Below are 21563 nucleotides of genomic sequence, written 5' to 3' on the forward strand. Positions count from 1 at the left end.
AATAACAAGAAGTTAAACAAAAAAAAAAACACACACTTGGAAAGTATATGCTTTGAAAAGAAGTAAAAAATGAAGCGGAATAAATTCTTCAGCATTTCAGTCAACATTTATTTCGGAATGTAAAAGACAATTCCTTCAATTTAAAAATCATTTTCAGAAGACTCAGAAAAGGGAATAGGATGACAGATGAAAAAAATATACATAAATACACAATATTAAATTATTTTCCAAATCAAAAGCTTCATGAGTAATATCTATTACTGAAAACATTTTCAAACTTATATTACAGCTGTAAATGCAGGCATGCTAGAGTCAAATTGTTGCTAAAAAATAGCTTATTCACAGTTAAGCAATATCAACATTTCTGAAATATAAAATATTGCAAAATCTAATTTTAAGTTGGAAAATTGAAGACAAATGCTTTTCAGCTAAGAATTAAAAGTTTTCACCATCAACATACAAAGTAGGTTCATGTCCTGGACATTTGCTTTAATGTTGAAACAAGTAAGACAGAGAGGCCTATAGTTTTGCTCTGAGTTATTGGCTCACTTTGTAATTTAAAACTTCATGTATTTGCTAAACTCAATTGGTTGTGGAGTACAAAACGATTATTTACCTCTCATTATTGGTGGAGACATCATTGTTCCTAAATATTTTTATATTGACATTTCGAACTCTTTTACCTTTTGTTCATTGCAGCAATGCACCAATGCTGACTTGTTTGCAATCAATTTGCATGACAGACCTATCTGGCAACATACTATGTTTCGTCAGCAGTGGGCTCTTGTGCAAAGTTTAAAGTGAACACAGAAGCATAGATCACATCAGGTTTCCAAGTTCATGTAAAAGAACAGATACCAATGTTCTGATACTTAACCTCATACTTAGCTGTTTCATCATTTTGCGAACAATGTCGTAACTGATGGTTTCTCTGAGGTAAATATTAGTGAAGTCCTTGTTAGTGACAGTCATGAGGCTACTTCTGAGGCAGATCTTGTCCATAGAAGAATAGGACCAATCACAGCAAGTGAACCAAAAAGACAAATGACCTATTACCGTCTACAGCATTGTGAACACCCAGAGAGAAAATAATTCAAGCATCGGTACATTTGGAAAACAGTGCGGGACAAAAACTTGAGGGATCTTTTTCCAAACCCCACAAAAAACAAACTAAGTGCCTCATTTCACAGTATGCTGCACAGCAGAGTGGAAAAATCTCGGGACACTGGCTTATAAACAATAAGGGAAAACTACAAACTTGCAAATCAACCAAACAAAATACTCATACATTTGACGCGCTTGCAAAATGTTTCAAATATTTAATATATTGATACCCAGGTTTTGATTGCAATTTAAGGGGTCAAAGTCACACTTCAGTTGAACTGATTGCCCAGAAAGGGCTTTATTGGTTTGATTACATCATTTTAAAAAAAATCCTGAAAAGATGCAAGACAGCTGCCTGCATTCGAAAAAACATTCTTATTATTACAATGATAGATAGAACCTGTCTAAATATACAATTGCATTTTTATTTACAGCCTTCACTACAGTGTTGAATTTATTGCCTTTTTAAGGCTCAAAGAAACGAGTTGCTCACACAATAAAGGTGTTTTAAGCAGTTGAAACAAAACGGTGTATTGAACAAAGCACTAAAAAAAAAATCAGGAAGGCATTTTGCCCATTTCTGTAATAACGTTTTCTGAGAATATCTGCTCATAGTGGTTATTGTTGTATCTAAACTTTTCTCTAAAAAAAATATCTTAGAAAAAACACTACCATCTCTCCTTTCATCAGATGAAGGTATGGATCATATAACTTCTATTAGTGATGGTATAACCAACCATTTCACTACTGGATAAATAAAGGAGAGAGACTACATATGCCACAGAGTAGTAATAACGGGTACTATTGGGTTTATGTTATGATTAATATTGCCTTGGTGTCAAAAAAATTATAGGGGTTGAGTTATGGGCAAGTGCAACATTCACCACCACACACACTGTGTTAGTCCCAGGAGAAATCATGAAACAATTGGTTCCTTAATAGACTCTGAACAGGACAGTATAATCATTTATCACCTGTCTTTTCAGTGGAATTCTCCATTTTAATGGCATTCCTTTACCCCTCATGGCATGCTTTCCCAAAACAAGGCTCTGCCATTAATGCTCCGTCTGATGTCAGTAATATTACTCACTGTGTCAGAGGAGTCACATTTGACAAATTTTCATTTTTGCAGATATGGCTTTAAAAAGTCGGAATATTTGAAAAAATACCTTGAGAATTTACTCTAGCAGTGTGGTTTTGGGAGAGAATACCATCAGCTCTTTCCTACATAAGGTCTGATGCAAAAACTCAGTAATACCACCCAGAATTAGTCTATTAAAGAAAATGGGCAGAAGAACTCTAGAACTACAGCATGATTGTTCACAAACACAGTAACACACTACCATTTTTTATTGCATTGTTTTACATGGCCATTAAACTCAAGGAAGTTTTTTATCCTTGAAATAAGATCTTTGTTCCCACATTTGGGAATTCATCCTACTGATCCCAGCCATCAGGAGTCTGTGCCCTGTGGCTCCAGCAGCTTCAGAAGCTGTTCAAATGGCTAATCACTCCTATATTTAAAAAGTGACAGCAAAATAAGCTGTGCTAAAATACCATCTTGAGCTCTAGAAAATGGGATACATCAGTAAGAAAACTATTAATTTAAGCTGCTTTATGTATTCAATTAAAACGTTCGCTCTAAGCAGGGTTATGTCCTCCTTTTCAGGACATTTTCGTCTATCATCTCAAGAAAAGCCACTTTAAATAATTACAGTTATCCAACAACACCCAACCTGCAGTAAGTCCTGCATTAATGCAAATAAAAAATTAATGTACACTGGAAAAATGTACATTTAAAAAAATATTTAAACATCAACCTAGAGAAAACAGTTCAAAGTTAAGGCATGGACAAAAACACCAGCAACAGCAGTAGAGGTACCAAAAGCACATGGGACACGACCAGAGGTACTGGGGTGAAAGGGAGGGCAACATTTCAAGCTTTTTAGATCCTTTTCTTTTTGTAATAGTCTGCATATTGACCCCCCAGGCCCTGGGAGTGCTGCCCAACGTAACCCGCATCTGACGCCATGTCCTGAGATGGCAGCTGAGAGAATTCGCGCTTCTGACCTCGTGACTGGTTCTTCAAAAACAAAGGAAAGCAAAAATTCACCGACAGCCACAGAAAAGGACAGAAACAGGCTCTCAGTCTAATCGGCAGTGACAGCAGAATTCAGATTAAAATGGTTTCTAAAAGTGTTTTCTGAACACATTCTGGGCTGGGGTTGGCTAGATTCTTGTTATTGAGATATTTATGTCGACACTACAAATTTGCTTTGCTTGTTCCTCCCTGCCTCCAATGATAAAAGTACAAATACGCTCAGACATTTACATTGCAAATCCTATCTGGATCTGCTATAAGATTTTTACTGCTGATTCTAAAGACTATATTTAGTAACTGCATATGAATTCTTTCCTTCTTTCACTACATTACAATACATGAAGTTAACACTAGTGTTCTCCATATTTATTGCAGCAGAGCCAAGAAATATTAAATGTTTAGTCATATAGGTGTTCACTGCCAAGTTATGGCTCAACTAACTAAATCATCTGAAAGCTGATGTTACCCATTAGAACTGTCATTTATTGAGTGCAGTTGAAATGTTTTCTGGTATAAATTTTTATCTCTACATCACTTAACACATTTTAGCAATAATGTTTTAACAGCATTGATTATTTTCAGATTTAAAATATACTTTCACACTTCTCTAATTGGGTACTGCCCAACTATACAAAGTAATAAAACTTTACAGAGGATCCTTTTAAAACTGTTTTTTTCTTCAACATTACACATACTGTGTATTTAAAACCTCACTCGGGTTACTTACATAGTAGTACTGGTTCCAGTCTACAGCAGCCTGTCCCGCTTGGGAAGCTGCTGTGGAGCTTGCTGTTCCATGCTGCCCTGTCATGTAGCTTGACATCATTGGCAGAGAGCTGTAGCCCTGCACTGCCCCTGACTGGTGCACATTCTGGCTGCTGCCATTGCTGGCAGAGTGTGCTGAACTGCCTAAGGAAGATTTTGTCGTGTCAGCCTCCTGAAAACCACAAAGAACACCTCATATCAGCTGCGGCTGTCGCTCAATAAAGTGCCTTATGGCAAGAACAAAACACTTGAAACAAAAATACAAAGATGGTGTATAAGTTGTTCTTTAGAGCTGTAAATTCAGGTTTACATAATGCTGAGAATACAATCAGTTGTGTCTGACTTTCATTTCAGCATGTGAAATGTACCAGTAAATCAACCCTTTTAAGAGTACTGTTAATATGTTCTGTGCTTGAAAATGCAAAAAAAAAAACCTTTCCATGAACTGGGTAAATCTATCGTGCTATTCATTCATTGACAAAGTCTTTGATATAGTGGTTTCATTCTTTACCTTGCTGGCATCTCTGGATTGGTAAGACTGTAAAGCCGCTTGTGACATTTGTGTCTGAGAATAGTACTGAGAGACGGCTTGCATGTAAGAGTTGTAATCTCCATAGGATGTGGTTGGAGTTCCCTATAAACAGAAATGGATGAAATAACTTAACACATTGTCTAAGCTAGGAATGAGGTTCAAAAACAATGCTGAATAATCATTTGAACAAAAGTATGTTGGGATTCAGAATATGAACAACTATTGAACTAAAAGCAGAACGTGGTTTAACAGTTGTTCTTTGCATTCACATGGCAATCAGCATACACACACGATCATAGTAACATTTTCCAAAATACTATAGAGAATTATATTATGTACCTGTAAGTGCAATGAGAGGTTTCATAAAGATATGATATTGGGGATGACGCTTAACTTTACATATTGATGGCAATTTCAGAATTTACCTGGACATAATATGACTCTGAAGAGCTGGATGTGGGCTGTGCATAGGCAGACATCTTCAGAACAAAGAACACAAACAGCATTAGTGTTTTCCCCAAAGAACCAAAGTTCACCTCTGGTACTCGCTATCAGTGACAGTATGCATTCCTATGGGACTCACCTGAGCATGCTCTTTTCCATACTCGCCCACACTCGTCTCATGGATATTACTTGTGTACCCCTGTGCTTGGTAATGCTGGTACCACTGCTGCATGGCTTCCTGTGAGAATCGAGACAGAAAATAACACAAGAATCAGAGGTGGGCAATAAGATTTTATTTTCCTACACTCAATCAAAATCTAAAGTCAACTTTAATGCTTGGATACTAGCAAACATTCGCTTTTACTACGGCTGCTCTGGTGAGCTGGAGATGGTGTGACATGGATCAATATTCCGTCCTGTTAAGGCAATTACTGGTGCAGTGTCAGAGGTGTCTGTAGGCTCTGTGTGTCGAATTAGAGAGAACAGGCATGCAGCTGAAGGGAATGCTGGCCAGCCAAGACCACAGAGTGCTCTAGGAGATCAGAATGTATGACGCAATGGGACTGGTGAGTGTGGGGGAGTTAAGAGAGCAGATGGGATAGAACACAGAACAGCAAGGAAGAATATTCTGTTACATACACACACCTCTTCATTTACACCACACAGTTTCGTAAAATACTGAACAGTGCTCCTCCAAGAGGAGGAATACATCCAAGACTTTTTTTTTCCCCAAATGAAAGATGAAATGCTTAAAGGAAGACCGGGAACAAGGCGTGCATGACTGACATTGCTAAATAAACATGCTTGATTTTTTTACCCAATGAAAGCTGGACTAAAAGCTTGAATGACAACAGTGAATCATTCTCATTCGTATAGTGAGCAGTCTGTGTAAATAGCACACGAGGGGGGGAGGTGAGGATCCTTCACAGTGAACTGGAAAAACTGATTTATTTTTGGGGTGCAAAGAAAGATATATTTATATGAACTATGGTATAAACATGTTGCTATGACTTCCTTCGAAAAGTTTATTTCGATAATCTGTGAGATTATTAGCATCGTATTCCATCCTAGACAATATCATGCTGTTTACCTGCGAGTATTGTCCATACTGTTGAGAATACTCATTTGAGCCGTCTGTGGTGTACTGGGTGCTGGCTGTCTGAGAAGCAGATGGAGTCGCAGCACTGCCATAAACGCCACTGTGCTGCTGAACAGCCTGAGGTTTAGTGTTGGAAGGACCTGCAGCTTTGATTTGGGGGGGGGGAGGGAAATTACAAAAAAGGTACAAAAAACTAACATTAAAACGAACATGATTAGGGATGCATAGACACTAGTTTTCCATTGTGATAGTATAAAGTAATCTCATTGAATAATGCAAGAAGTCAAATATTCGTACAGTTTATTTGCTCAACAGAATGTTAAATATTTGTTTGGAAGTAAAAAAAATAAGACTTCATGCAGTGTCACCAAGCTTGACTAATGCTGGAAAAAGAAATGGGTGTTGAGAACTCTGAATCACCACCTTGTAAAACCATGCCCGGAAGCACACTAGCTAGGTTCAGATATGGATTTGAAGGCAACTTCAGTTCTTTCGGTGGCTCCCCCAGCAGTGATGTCTGGCTGCTAGTTTGAACCTGTAGAGACAACCAAAATTCAGATGCAATTTTATATAACCTACACAAAAATATTCTTTTGATACAATACACTCAGGAATTTTAAATGCATTCCTTCAAATTCCTTGCAGCCTTACTATACAATTAAGAGTTGAATTTTAATAGACCCCTTTGTACAATACAGAGAACAATAAAGCCTTTTATGCACAATACGAAAACTGTCTACTTTTAAATAATGAAACAGATCTGATCTTTCAGTGAGACCCCTAGTTGAACCCATATTCATTATGAATCTATACAACATTTATCAATTCAAACAGGTCAGCGCATTTCATCTCCTTCAAATGTCAGGGATGTCGCAAAAGCCCAGAAATTGTAGGTCAACCGGATTATGTACAAGCTTTATCTACTGTTTCTAAATCTTAGTGCCAAACCAATCTGCCTTTTAAAACATAACTACCTGAGAGGTCTACAGTGTAGACTGTAGCACCAATTACTTACTGTACTATACAACACACAAAATGTCAACTTGTTGTTGGGCACGTAAACCTAAAATATGGAGTACAGTACCAACAAATGCAATTTAAACCATAAATGTCATATGACATATATTTGTTCAGGATACATATGGCAGAGTTAATCTGATTTTAAAATAAAAAGGAAATCTAAAATACAATTAAAATAGCAAATGATCAAAAGGGAGGCTCTACGTCATGTCCTTACCGCCCCAGTGCTGCTTTCACTGCTCCCTTGTAGGGTTTGCGGTTTCTGAGCGCCTCCCGAGAGCAAGCCTCCCATTATGGGATTGCTCAGGCCCGGGAGAAAGCTCTGTGCCATCGCAGGAGTCGCCACTGAGGCTCCCAGCGTGGCTGGCTGCTTCTCGGCAGCTCCATCCTGTTCTGTGCTGGCTGGGTGTCCCAGGTGCTGCCTGCTGGGCATATAAGACATGATCCCAGCTGCTCCTCCTGGGGCTTGAGAGGATGCCTGCACAGCTTCCGAGGACAGTCCTGCAGCAGACATAACCTCCTCTCAGAACAGTGCACGGAAAAAGGGACAGGAACATGAATGCCCCAATCCTAAATGATATAATTTCTCATTGCCAAAGGCAGACTGTAAATCTTGAAAATGCAAACAAACCAAAATATGCTAAAAGGGGGCACAATATCATCTAAAAATAGGGTCCGAAGAAGTTCACAAAGACAGGGCAGCTCTGGCGCGCTTCTCAGATTTAAATAAGATATATTATGAATAAAATTATTGTCTTGATAAATGACCTTCTGTTTACAGGCGAAGGGTTTAATTGCATTTTATTGTTCTCGGAGGGAGACAAAAACAAATATTTTGACAGATGATATAAACTGTAAAGGTTTCACTGCCACTTGTTTTGCTAATCAGATTCCACTAGGAACAGCCCGGAGGGTAGTTCTACAGGAAATGGACAGGCTACTGGTATATATTTGCCCTTCAATGCATTGCCAGATCAGTAAACTCACCATCAGGAGAGTCTCCCAACAGTCCCTTTCCCATGGTTATTGGATTAGCGGCCCGCAGGCCCATTGCCTTTTGCAGTAATATTCTGGAAGGATCACCAAGTAGGCTGGGCACCTGACATAAATACATTCCACATTAGTAAGAAGATATAGACAATATGTAACTCACGTTGTTCTATTCTCAGACTCAGAGAGTCTGAGAATATAATAAATAAGAATATAAAAAGATTAAGGGTCCATACTGTGCACCTTTTACATAAGCACAGTTATCAATGTCATATAAAGAAATATGTAGAAATGTCATGTATGTTGAAAGGGATACTGGTCCATTTTGGTAACAGAACTTCAACACACAGGGGAAAGATGCAACAACTCTCCAGAGTAGCTAAACCCATGTAGACACCTGCTCCAAACTCAGGATCAGATATATAATCTGGACGTTGCGAGTTCTACCCTGGATCATGTCGCTAGCCAACTGACTGGGATTCCCTAGCACTACAAGGAACAGCGCTGGAATTAGTCTGCAAAAGCTCTGTTTCCCAGCAACCCTGCACCCCTCCTCAAATCAGTGCTGAACTTTGCTGAGGAGCCTATAGTATTGCAAAAGATGAAGGGGAGGATGTGTGCATTTCTCTGTAAATTCAGGGGTCATTGTTGCGAGGCAAGATGGTTGGCAATTCAAAATTATTGGTAACTCTAAATTTAAAAAAGATCCAACATCCTATCTATGGACATTCACTATATTAACAGAAAATTATTTTTAAATTGCAATTTTTCTGTGGATTTGAACAAAAACTGAATACACCATACGCACACTTTTTAACAACTAAACTAGCAAAGGTTCAAGTAGCATCGGGGGCGGAAAAGAACGTCATGCTCTTGAGGTACTATAGCACCAACCTTTGACACCCTTCCTACCAGACGGAAAAACAAACACAGCAGAATCAAAGGGCTCTAAAACACGTGACTTGAACAAATTTAGGACACCACTGTTAGAGAAGAAAACAGCCAACACAAAATGCATTCTATTCAGTTCACCTTTTATCTTAATCTTAACATAACATTTGATCATCACTTACCCCAAAAGAGCAAAGTACATCATTTAGAGAGTGCAACTTCAAAAACTATAAGGTTATCCAAATAATTTTCACTTAAATTTCAAGCTCCCAAAGAAAGAGCCCCTACCCCTTAATTCTATAATAAAGCACTTCAAATTGACAGAAATTTTTTAAGTTTAAATGCACTTTAATACATTGCGTCACATAATCCACAGTACTTACATTGCTTAGCTGTTTTTCCTTGATTTGAAGAAGCTGCTGCTGAGCCAACTGCATCCGTAAAAGATTCTGCAAGACTAGCCCATTTCCCAACATGGCATTCTAAAGCATTGAACAAAAAGTAAAAAGAAACATTAACTGCAATATTTGACCTCGTTTTAAAAGCATACTCTACGTGCATGTTGTCTTCATTCTGAGTATTGTCCATTACAATATATAAAATTCATTGTTGCAATGTCATTAAAAGGTTTTTACACATAAACTCAACTTGCTGTTCAGTCTTCTGAACCAACTCTTCCCCTTGTATAGCAACTGCTGTCCAACAAGTGAGACGTTTGTGTAAATAGGAGCCCTGGAAAGGGTCATACCTGCTGAACTTTGCTGAGCTGAAGCAATGCTGTGGTCAGAGGAGGGCCATGCAGAAAAGGCATTCCCTGTGGACGTGTGAACTTCCCTGAGGAAAAAAAAAGGATTCCTGCTAAAACACAGCAATGTAAGAGATAGAACATCTCGCCGATCTTTATTCATTTCAAAATATGAAATAATAATAACGGATTCAATATAATGCAAATAATTAGGATGAATACGTCACCAAGAAGTATATACTAATATGCTGAGCTTTATTTACCTAATTACAGCATTAAAACCAGATATCCTTCCGAAATCTTCGTACTCTTTCAATTCAATGAAAGCTATTTCAAACATTGTGCATTTAAACAACCTAAAACTTAGCTTTATCTCTTTACTTCTCCTAAAATGATAGTGAATGAAATGGTTCCTGAAGTCACCAGTTCTTTTAATGACCAAAGAGTTCATTTTAGAATTTTATGACATTCATCAAATATTGCTTTTGTGGGATCTGGCAATTACAAAACAGATCTTAACACCAGACGTCCGCACACAGATCAACAGATGTGAAGTTAACACACACAACCTATAATAAAGGGCAGCACAAAGTTTTTCAAAATTTAAAGCATCCAATCCATTATTATGTGGAGAATGAATATTTATATATTCATACACAGGCACTCTTGTTGCCTTATTTAGCTTAATAAGTACTACCATTGAAATTCATGGCAAAACCTGAAGCGAGCTATGCAAGCTCACAACAGAAGTGTTATCTGTTAGTCTCAGTATGCACTCACCTCCTTGCTTGCCAGGGCCTGCCTGGTATGGTCTCAACAGCACTTGCAGCACAGCAGGGTTACTCATGCTGCTCATCAGCTGAGCAAGGCTTGGCTCAGGAAGAAGACCCTTCTTGTTGGTAGACATCTATCAAAATGATAGAACAACAGCCTCAAATCTTAGCTGGGTAAATGTCTGCATATAAACCACCTGTGGTCTATAATACTTGCCGATCAAGGGGGACCAGTTAGAGCATAAACTCAAAATAAAAGCAATATCACTCGCATGTATTGCAAAATGTCGGAATCACAGTGTGAAACTTAGGCTAATTGTTAAAATACCTTCATGTTAAAAAATTCAACATAAGCCATCAACAGTTAAGTAGGACACAAGTAGGACACTGGAGAAAAAATAAGACATTCCTTCCTGTTAATGTGTTACAAGTATCCCACAAATGTTACAAGCTACCATTTTATTAAATTCAAACATAAAAAAAGCTTCCATCTTAACAGAAAGGCAGATAATTCTATTTTTTGCTTGCCATTATGTTCCTGTCACTCACCTAACTCATTAGTGCTGATAATACTTAACATGCAAATGTTAATGACAAAGAGAACGAGAAAATGGAGGCAAAAGAAAATCATACAATTCTCATCTAAGCACACCAACCTAAAGTGCCTGTGATACTAATTAAAAATGAAGACCAAAAAAAGATTTAAACCAAATCGAGAGGTTACCAGCTGGAAATGTTTTAATATGTTAAATACTACAAAGAAAGCATCAAGCAAGATGCTTAAAATACAAACTAGACAGAAGACAAACTATAAACAAGCAACACTATGACTGACAATAAAGTGATTAATTGGACTAAATTAAGAACAGACCGGTCACATCATTTGACAGTATTCTGAAGAATTTACTTTATAAGCAAGAATACCATAGTCAATCTAAACATCTGAGCGGTAACTTAACATTCACTCTGCCATTACACACAAATACCCTGCAAGCAAAGCTATTTTAGTATTGTTCTTATCTTTGCAAATGCAAACTTTTCAATGACCTGTTAGGTCACACTAGATCAGGCAAATTCAAACTCTGCCATTGCCGTAGCTCTGATCTCTCTCCATCTCTCCTCCTTAGGGCATGTCTGACATCCTCCCAAGACCCGCAGCCTGTTTACAGCTAAGAATCCATCTGGTACAAAAATCAGCAGCTCTCCAGTAAGCTTTACTGTAATGAAGAACTTATTCTCAATACCATGCTGTGGCAGGGAGGAATGCAGATACTGTCATGGATGTAGCGACACTGTAGCCCCAGCCACAGGTCCTTCAAATCCAGTTCTGTCATTTTAAGTGCATATGACAAGCAGAACAGAAACATAATTGTCTTATCATGCTTTCAGCATAGCAGGATCCAATATGCCTTGTATTTAGCTGTGGTGCTACTTTAAACTTCTGCCCCTACTCTTTGCTTGTTCTTAATTTGAAAAAAAATATTTTGTGTTATTTTTATATTCTCAGTAGATATTAATTCACGCTCTTGAGTTCTGGCACTTACCATTAGTTATGAGTACACTGTTCTCGAGCAAGGTACATATTTTTGCTAATGCAGTATTTACCACTGCTGCCAGCATCTTTAAAGGCAGACATCTAATGAAAAATGTCAGTTTGCATCATTCTATTTGGACAGTTGTTTATTACCTCTAGCTGTAGCAGACTAGACTATAATCAGACTGTTACAGAAAGTTCACTTGCTAGTCCATTTATGGTCAGTTTCTCAAAATTAAAGGTATGCAATTCAAGAAGGGGAAAAAAAAGTTGATCATGCCTTTTTTCTTCCCATGTCAGGGTCACAATTTTTATTATTACTACTTCTAAGGACTCCAGTGGACACAAACCTGAATTTTTGTGCTGCATTGTGCTTAAAATAGGGTTTGACTAATCTATCAGTAAAGCCTATCTTGCTCATACCAATGCATTTTTTTTTCTTGCAGGAACATCAAATCTTTCCATCTGGCTACATGTTTTTGACAAAGAAAATTAAGGTGTCTTTCTGATTTTCAGGTCACTTCTCTGTTTTAGGGAATCTGCTGCGGTATGTGGATTGCTTTCATTTTTCCAACTTGCTCCTTCAATTTCTAAGTCAAAAGACAGAAAAATCAAACAAGCTCCAGGGAACGTTAAATTGTTGACTGTTGTCATATTTCTGTGGAGAGACAGAAGCAGCTTCAAGCTGATTACAGATAACGGGGCGCAGGGCTGGACTGCAAAGTACAGTTAATAAGTACGTTCAAATTGACATTCTTCTTCACCAATGATAAAAGCAATAACCTTTGTGTATTTGTTGCTGGTTTCACACAACTTACCACCCCTTGTGCAGCAATCAGTGCAGCTAGTGTACTCCTTCCTGAAGTCCCAGGGGTGCAAAAGGAAACCCGCACTTCGTTTCCCCTGATCACATGCCTGTCCATCTCTGTCAGGACAGCCTCCGCCTGCTCTGCAGTCTCATACTCAATGACAGCAAAACCCCGGATGGGACTGCCTTCATCCTGAGCAAGCTGCAAGCATGGATAAAAAATAAAAGGCGAGTCACTTCACTGTTGTTCATACACTGATGCATCAGGAAAGCTTCACCACCTACAGTCTCTGCCTATCAGAAAAAAAAAACAACAGGTATGACAATGTTATTACTGAATAGGACCATTTCTTGATCTCACAGACATTGCCCCATGTTTCATGTATTTCCAGGACCTCAGCTTTTAAACAGACTGTTAGATTTTGTTTTCCTGATGCAAAAATTGATTGTTTTTTTTTTTTAAAGGAATTCATTCTTCCTCAGCAGCAAAAACAAATGGTGGGTGCAGTGAAGCAAGCCTTCAGGGAAACCGAATCTTTTTTAACGACCGTATGTAACACTGCATCTGTGCTCAAGAAACATAGCAGCAATCTGACTCCCCCTTCTTCCCTGTACCTGCTGTCTCTTCTCTTGATTTCTTATTATTGGTGTAACAGTGACAAAGATTTCTACTTGTGGTTGTCCATGAATCCCAGTGTGACTTATTCTGCAGTCTTTTCTCTTTGCAGGATATCTCGGCTCCCTCAAAATGTGCAGGGGGAGCATATCTATAAACCCTGGCATTCCCTCATTAACAGCGACAGTGGTAAGAATAAAATCTGCATCCACCTCTTTATGTTCATGTTCACATTTCCACGTTCCGATCAGGTAATTTAGTCTCATCGATGTAAGAAAAACTGACAGTAGTTTCTGAATATCCTCTAACAAAGGGCTAGTTCAGCGTCTGGCTTGGCATGCCTTTCCTGGGACGGACAGACAAACAACTGACCAACAGCCAAATATAATACATATACTGTAAATCATGATGATCACTTATGGTAACAATAAATAAGTGGTTTAAGGAAAAGTGTGTTTTCATAGAATAAAATCAGCTTGTTGTAATGCTGAAGAAAAGAATCAGGAGATAACTGTTTTGCTTCAAATGTGGCTTTCATACTGAAGGTAATGTTAGGTCTACTCAACATATACCTCTAAATATAGTGGTTTCCAGACAAAGACAGATTAAAAACAGCAGCCTTACTGCCTTGTAGCCTGATCCCTTGAGATCTCACGAGCTAAACAGAGCTGAACCTGGTCAGTCCTGGAAAGGGAGACCTCCAAGGAAAACTAGACTGCTGTTCTAAGTATTTTTTGTGGACCATCTTGTTTACACACGTCCTGGGCCTTTTAAACCTATGCCCCCAGCATGGCGAAAGGAGACACTGCTCTCTTGGAGCAGCTGTCCTTCAGATGAGACAAATCAAGATCCTGACTGCTTGGTCATTGAAGATCCCTAGGCACTGCTAAGAAAAAGTTGCATTGTCCTCACTAAATTCCACTCTGTGTGCACTCAGGTCTGGCCTCCATAAGTTTCTCCCCTAATGGAACTGCTGAAGGAATCTCTCAGATCTCCACCTGAGCTGCTGTGTAATGCAGCCGCTGGCACAGTGAGTGCTGCACTTCAGAGGTGGAGGGTGACTCTACTACATGTGAAGTACTTTAAAATTGTCTGGGAGGGAGAGTGGCATAGAAATAATTGACTTTTGGCAGGTGATGCAACTGAAGTCTACATATTACTCTATACGACACTCTACCTTTAATCAATTTCGGTACCAAGCAAAAATAAAAGTGAAACTAAGCCTAGAACTCGGGGATATAGACAAATAGCAAAAAGATTTAGTCAACAATTAAAATTTAAGACTGTTGAGGTTTACTTATGGTGACACTGATCTATGCAAAACACTAATTCTAAACTGTAGACTTGATTCCATATTTCTGGAATTACAGGTGAAGAGCAGGGGTGCTAGTCTTACAAAAATGTAGATCAACAGGTTAGCACTCTGCACATGCTACGTCAAAGGCAACAAACGTGGTAAAGCTTTTAAGTTTAAGATTCCTGATTGACAGAATCCAAAATGTAGTAACAGAAATTACACGATATACAAAATCACAAAAAATGATACCTTTGTGAAACAATGTTGCAAACTCTTTACATATTAAATGTAAAGATGCAAAAATTACACTCTTTAAACAGCAATTTTTAAGATGAATGTTTATCCAAGCATTTTACCTTCAGGGAACATAATGTTTCCCTTTACTCAATAAGAACAGTTAATATTAAATGCTTTAAAGGGAAATTGAGAACACTGAATCTATGCTGAAATATCCCATTCCAAAGCCTTGAGGCACATTCACAAAGTACTTCTTCAGTTCAAAACGTCTAGTGTTTATTCTTTGCAAATGTTTCCTACGGTGCCGATTTTAGATGAGAAGTTAAACAGTAAGGAATACCAGCCATACAAGTCCAGGGCACTGTCTGTGTCTTGCAGTGCATACTGTTGCTATTTAGGAGATCACGAGGAATAACATCACCCAATAAGAAAATGTGTTTAGGAATGTTTATTGAAGCACTACACATAAGACTCTTTGGCTTGACATGCTTGAATGAGGGCCAACCACTGGGCTGTGGGACAAGGACGTCAGGACCCCTCTATAGAGAAAGAAAGGTTAACCAAGGGGTATCTTCAGAAGTGGGGTGGAGGAAGGATGCAGAGAGAGAGAGGCTTACTCTTAGTATTTTTAGTTTTTTAGGAACTGACATCATGGAGAATTACTGGTTAGAGCAGCAGGAGATATGCTGTTATCCCCTCAGATTTTGTTAAAAACACCATTAAATTAGGTTTGCCGATCTACAAAATGTTAACAGGATAAGTCATAAAATTGGGTAGTCACCTTATTACTTATGAATGTTACTTTTGTCCAGGCTGTCAGTTTTTGAACATTAAGGCCTAGATAATGTGCCGACGTACTTCTTAATAATTAATTAAACCTGTACTATTTCTGGATAGGTTTTTTTCCCCTGGAACATTTAACATGTTGAACTTCCCTCCCCATTCTCCTCCGTTAATTGAGCCTAGACTCGAACACAGTGCCGGCCCTCTTACAGTTTTCAGAGGACTAGCTGCTGTACTTGTGATCTGTAGACTCATTCACTGACAAGCTGTGAAATGCAGTTTAACCTTACACACACTACGTGAAATGCTAGAAGCTACATTGTCAGGCAGGTCTAGACTGTTATTAGAACTACACTGCCTACAGAGCGCCCCTGAAAATAAGCAAGTCATTACCTCTTTTACAGTTCTCTGAGCCATTCACACCATACTAGTGATCTTGGTTAAGGAAAAAGAAAGCCTTTTATGATAACATTTCACTGCACCTTTTTGATGAAAGATGAAATATTCGTGTCATTCTTTTATTAAGTTTTAATTTTTCCAAATCCTTCCACTATTCACTATATGCAAAATCATTTTCACTCCTCTTGTTCCCTCCCTAAGAATGACAGAGTGAGTCAACACATTAAAAAAAATATGTGCTGGACACGAGGTTGCGTGTGAGAAGGCAATGCAAGTTTGACTTCTTTTAAACCTGCACTTGACAGTTTTCTACTTCATCAGTTTTTCAATCAATTCAGAAGAAAGTCAAAGTGCCAGGTATGATTTGCCGTCTCTTATTTAAAATCGACCACCATGCTTTTCAAATGCATTTAAAATAAAAAAAAATGATGCATCAGCTGTATTTTTGTGATGATGAAAAGGGAGACATAGTAAAAGGAATGTTTTGCACATTTCTGACTTCACTTCTGTGAGATTAAGTGAAAATGAAGATACCACCCATACCTCTGTTCTTTTGCATTTAACTGTCAGATGTCATCAACTGTCAAGTAAGCTGCACCACTTTCAAAGACTACTTAGCTATAGCATTCTTAGGGAAGGTTTGAACCACTTAAAGGACACTTTTATAGAGAGTGCCCATGAAAACACTCTTACCAAAACACACCAGGGTGAACTGTCTTATAGACACTGTATTAGAGGATTATTTAAAGTACTCCTTCAAGCACCCTCTTCAGGGTCAGGCTGCAGAAGATGAATGGGAAATCTGCTGTTTGAGAGCTCTAACTCTGTAGAGGGGACTCCACAACCTTTGCATTGGTTTCTGTTCTAGCTAATGACAGGCCTCAAATAGAGCCAGTGGCAAATGATATGCAAAAGTCATTTCTACCCCCTTATCTTTGTTTTTGATGACTGTGATCTGAATGACCTTTAGAATTCCCCTGCACTATATCACAGCTTTTTAACATCCTTCTGATAATCAACCCAGATTAGAAAAACAGAAAAAAAAATTATGATGAACAATTTCTTACTCAGACACAAATTAAATAACCTTTTCCCTCATACCCAATAACATATCAAAAAACAACCATTAAGACACAATATTGTTTAAAGGCTGTAAAAATGTGGAAATGTTAGTATGAAAGCAAATTCTTCAATGATGCAACCACTAATGAAATAAGGTCATTAAACGTTTCAGTACAATAGACGTAAAGCCTACTATTATATAGGATTTAGAACCAATGTCAATTGAGGCCTTTTTAGTTCTTGTACTTTAACTTCTAATGGAGCTACTCATACTAAACCGAAAAAGGTTTGCTCACCTAACCACTTACCTGGCAGAAGACGGGTTTATACGTTTTGGAGAAAATTTGTGCCAACTCATCCGTGTCGGAGAAGTCGGAAGGAAGTTTATCAACACAAAGGCACTTGGAATGAAGGTGGTCAGCAGTGAGCTGGTTAACGTCTGTCCACTGTACCATTAGGGTGCGATCGCCCTGCTGCTTGCCCAACAGTTCTGACCTGGCTTTGGAGGCCGAGTCCTTCTTCATGTACTCCACAAAGCCATAGCCCTTGGAGTGGCCCGTGAGCTCACTGTAAACGAGAAAGCACCTCTCAATATTGCCGTAGGTGCGCACCAGTTCCTCAAACTGCACTGCCGAGTAGGTATGTGGCAGATTGGTGATGCACAGAAGGGAGTCCGTGGGCTGGAGCTGCACTGAGATCTCCTTCCCTCGGATAGCTGTCTGGTGGAATGTCCGGATGGCATCCTGAGCCTGCTCCCCATTCAGCAAGGTCACAAACGCTGAAAGAAAAGAGTTAATGTCGTTCATTTTATGGCTACAAAAGGCAAGTACACCACTTACTCTACAATTAGCTTCTGTTTTGCTTATCAAGATGCTTTATTTATTCCCTGGCTTACTCCTGTCAGCATCTCACAAAGAAGCTATTTTTGTATCAGACACATGTGGAAGCAGCACTATTTAAAAGGCTCACTGGAATTATTCTCTAGATCTGAATGAAAACAATGTGTAAACTAATTTTTGACAGCAATCTTCATAAAATTGCAAAAAGTTTTTTCTTAAGTGCTTGTTTCTGGTTAGACAACTAAACGGTATTTCCAAATTCCAAAGCTACAAAGGGAAAGCTTCATTGTATCCACGAACGTTTCAGTCCAAAAAATGATTCATAATAATAGCAATCTCACAGTTAATCAAGAGGATAACATCCATGGAATATTCTTGAGGAAAATAAATGAAAAGGAGGAATGCAATATGTCAAAGAAATTCTAATTTTATCTGCCAGGTCCTTCTTTTTCTAGTGCACACATTTTTAACGTTCAGATTCAAGTTTTCCAGTTAGCCTACAGGAAGTACTAAAATCCATTATCATTCATCATCTCCCAAACTTTTATTTAATAAGCACAATGAATCTGAAGAATATTTGCCCGAGTCTTTTTTTCTTTGTCACACAGACACGCTTCCAAACGGTAACAGGATTCATGCAGATCCTTTCATAAATATTGAAGCATGTAATTATAGTCCAGTTAGGGGAAAAAAAAGCAGGAATTATGAAAAATTATTTTAATTAACAGATGAAAGCACTATGGAAGCAATCACAGATTTACAGTTCTTAGTATCCCGCTTTCATTTCCACAGTCATCAGAATAATTTCATCTAATTTTCAAATTCCTGAGTTAAGAGGCGACATTCATTTTGCAGATTTCATGCCCAATACAACAGTCCCCTTAATGCATTATACATTTAAAAATAGCTGTATAATCAAAGATCACCATAATGCACTCAAAATATCCCTACAAAAAAGGATGGTACAGATTGTGTCTATAAATAAATCTGTGGACGCAGACACAAAAAATATCCTAGCAATCACACTCGAAATCATTATTACTAATGCCATCAACTGTTAAAGCAGGAACTCTTTACTACCACTTTATATTCTAGAGGGACATTTTCTAGTACACAAAAGATACAAAATTACAGAAAACATATTCTTCACACAAAAAGGAGCTTACACAGTCTTAAAAGACGTAAGCTTATTGCATAACAATACTCAACTGCTTGACTACTGACAGCTTTAAGAATGTTAAGAGGGAAAAACTTTGCTTAATTACAGGATATAATTCCAAGCACGGAGTTCATTTTAATACAAGCATGTGAGGGGGAAAAAAAAGGTTTCATTGAATACATTTTTTATTCACAGTTACCCTACCACGCCATGTCTGGATAAAATAATTACACCACTTCTATTATTCATGGTCTCTCTTAAAAAGGACAGCTTTTGTCTGATGCAAAGAAATCATACTACTTATCTACCTTTTAGCTTTATCTCGTTTACATTCTTATAAAGCCAAACTCAAGTGAAGAAAGTATTAAATCAAATCAAAGGTTTTAAAACAATATATACCTACTTGACAAAAAATAGAAAAATGCCTTAACAATTAATAAATTAATGTTATAAAATGGAAAACCAAGGGTGAAACTGAAAGAAAAGTCAAACAAAGCCGACTGCATCTCAAAACATACTGGGGCACGGTATTGCTCTCTATTCTTAGTGAAGTCCTAACCAAAGATGCCTTCTGAAGCTACCATAAAGAAAATTACTTGTACTGACGGTGTGGCTCACATGCATGATGTTCCAACCATGGGTAGAGTAAAAACATCCATGTGGAAATGCCACCTGAGGGCTGGAAAAAACCCAGGGCAAAAACAGTCTTGCATGTCACCAGAGGGCAGCAACACTCACAGATCTAAAGAGCAATAAACTTAATAATATTCAATATCCAATAATCTTGGGTGCTCCGATTATCAAATAATGTACATACTGTTAGAAAACAGGGGTTAAGAAAATAGTTCATATCAGAAAATAGACCAAGCAGGATGATCAATTATTAAACAACACCTCACATTGTAAAGATATGCCAAGAATATACCTGAACGGTTGGTATAATTATAGGCACTGGAGTTTTTTGTTCTCTTGCCCAGCTTTGTTGGAAAGAGTAATAAATCAGGCATACTGGGTAACACAAATATTATTAATAATCACAATAACACACAACATAAAAATACAGCATAAAAGTTACTCTATTTACAAACAAAGGCACCCCATATGCCTACGCTCTGACAGCCAGAAAAAACCCAGACGGCTACCAAATATTCAGAAATCCTTTATAACACACATGCAAACCAGAGAGATAAACCTGCCTTCAAAACTAAACCTACTACGACCAACAGTTAAATCTCTCTATATAAATCTGGATGCTACAAAGTAAACGGGAAACCTAACTCCCTCTTCTAAAAAAGCATCCACTAACCAGAGGAGTTGGTTTTTATCCTATGGATTCTCTACACAGGAAAATGGCTTCCTAATAACAAGAGAATGACAAGTCTTAACAAGGTTCTAATATTTAAATCTGGTCTTTACAGATGATCTGGAAAAGGAACTCACGCCTGGCACACACTTTCTTCTCTCTCTTCGTGTCTTTATCTCACTCTCACTTGCTCTCTAACTCTTTTTTTCCTGGACTGTTTATGACTCTTAACCATTCATCCAGAACTTAATGAACCAAGGTAAACTAGACGATTCCTTGATCAATGCATCTCAGACCCAATACAACTCAGTACTGACACCCCAGTTCCTTTCTTGCTTTGAAGCTCCTCAGACCCCTCAATGTTGACACTAGCCAGACGTTGACAACTCTCCATCTAGCTGTAACAATATCTTTACCTGAGGTAAATGCATATATGCATTTGTGTAGCAGTGTACAGACGTGTCGGATTATTCAATTATCTACTGTTACTGTTGAATTTTTATTCAGGATATATCCTACCAATAACGCAAAAAGACAACAAAAATCACACAAGTTTTAAATTGTTTCCATTCTGAAAAAAAAACTAAAGAGTTGCCTATCTAGTAGCCAAGTCAAAACGTTTACCAAACTAACTCCACAACTGTTTTACAACCTCAAAGTAGCTTCTTGTAACTCAATGACCGCAGACGTTTTAAGATTACATTGTATTCAATCTGAATTAATCAAGAAATGCATACAGCGACAGTAATGATCACTATGCTTGAAACACACTCCATGTCCGAACCTGCGACTTGAGCTTCACCTTTTAATAGCTAGTCACACTCTTTAGGCGGTCTATTTCAAACATGGTCTTTGATCATTTAAGGTGCTAATCTTTTGTAAAAATGGTGAAGTGTGCAGACAAAAGTATTTCTGCAATGCAACCCAATTGTTCATATTTAAAGGATTAGATTGCATGCTGTACATTCGTCAGCCTCCGTTAACTAATTTAGGTGCTGGAAAAAAAAAGTGCTGATGCAAAATGTAAAGGTTGTTCAAGTCAGATAAGCAGAGTAAGAGCTT

At 38.0% G+C, this 21563-nt stretch overlaps 1 protein-coding gene across 2 annotated transcripts in view; it reads right to left on the reverse strand.

The window, feature by feature from the left end:
* Window positions 1-90: 90 nt before the first annotated feature.
* raver2 (ribonucleoprotein, PTB-binding 2) overlaps window positions 91-21563 on the reverse strand; it is a 33338-nt gene continuing 11865 nt past the window's right edge. Inside the window, exons 3-16 of one of the 2 annotated variants that reach the window (XM_088927796.1) lie at window positions 17509-17978; window positions 12817-13008; window positions 10472-10598; window positions 9695-9780; window positions 9330-9428; window positions 8053-8164; window positions 7283-7566; window positions 6469-6580; window positions 6037-6185; window positions 5086-5184; window positions 4928-4981; window positions 4482-4604; window positions 3933-4142; window positions 91-3187 (exon numbers count right to left, since the gene is read on the reverse strand). In XM_088927796.1, the coding sequence (XP_088783922.1) occupies window positions 3050-3187; window positions 3933-4142; window positions 4482-4604; window positions 4928-4981; window positions 5086-5184; window positions 6037-6185; window positions 6469-6580; window positions 7283-7566; window positions 8053-8164; window positions 9330-9428; window positions 9695-9780; window positions 10472-10598; window positions 12817-13008; window positions 17509-17978 (2255 nt within the window). In that variant the 3' untranslated portion in view covers window positions 91-3049. Of the gene's footprint in view, window positions 3188-3932; window positions 4143-4481; window positions 4605-4927; window positions 4982-5085; window positions 5185-6036; window positions 6192-6468; window positions 6581-7282; window positions 7567-8052; window positions 8165-9329; window positions 9429-9694; window positions 9781-10471; window positions 10599-12816; window positions 13009-17508; window positions 17979-21563 lie in introns of both variants that reach the window. The other variant, XM_088927795.1, reaches the window with a different exon arrangement.

This window comes from Atractosteus spatula, chromosome 11, assembly GCF_055471065.1.
Source record: "Atractosteus spatula isolate fAtrSpa1 chromosome 11, fAtrSpa1.hap1, whole genome shotgun sequence".
NCBI lineage: Eukaryota > Metazoa > Chordata > Actinopteri > Semionotiformes > Lepisosteidae > Atractosteus > Atractosteus spatula.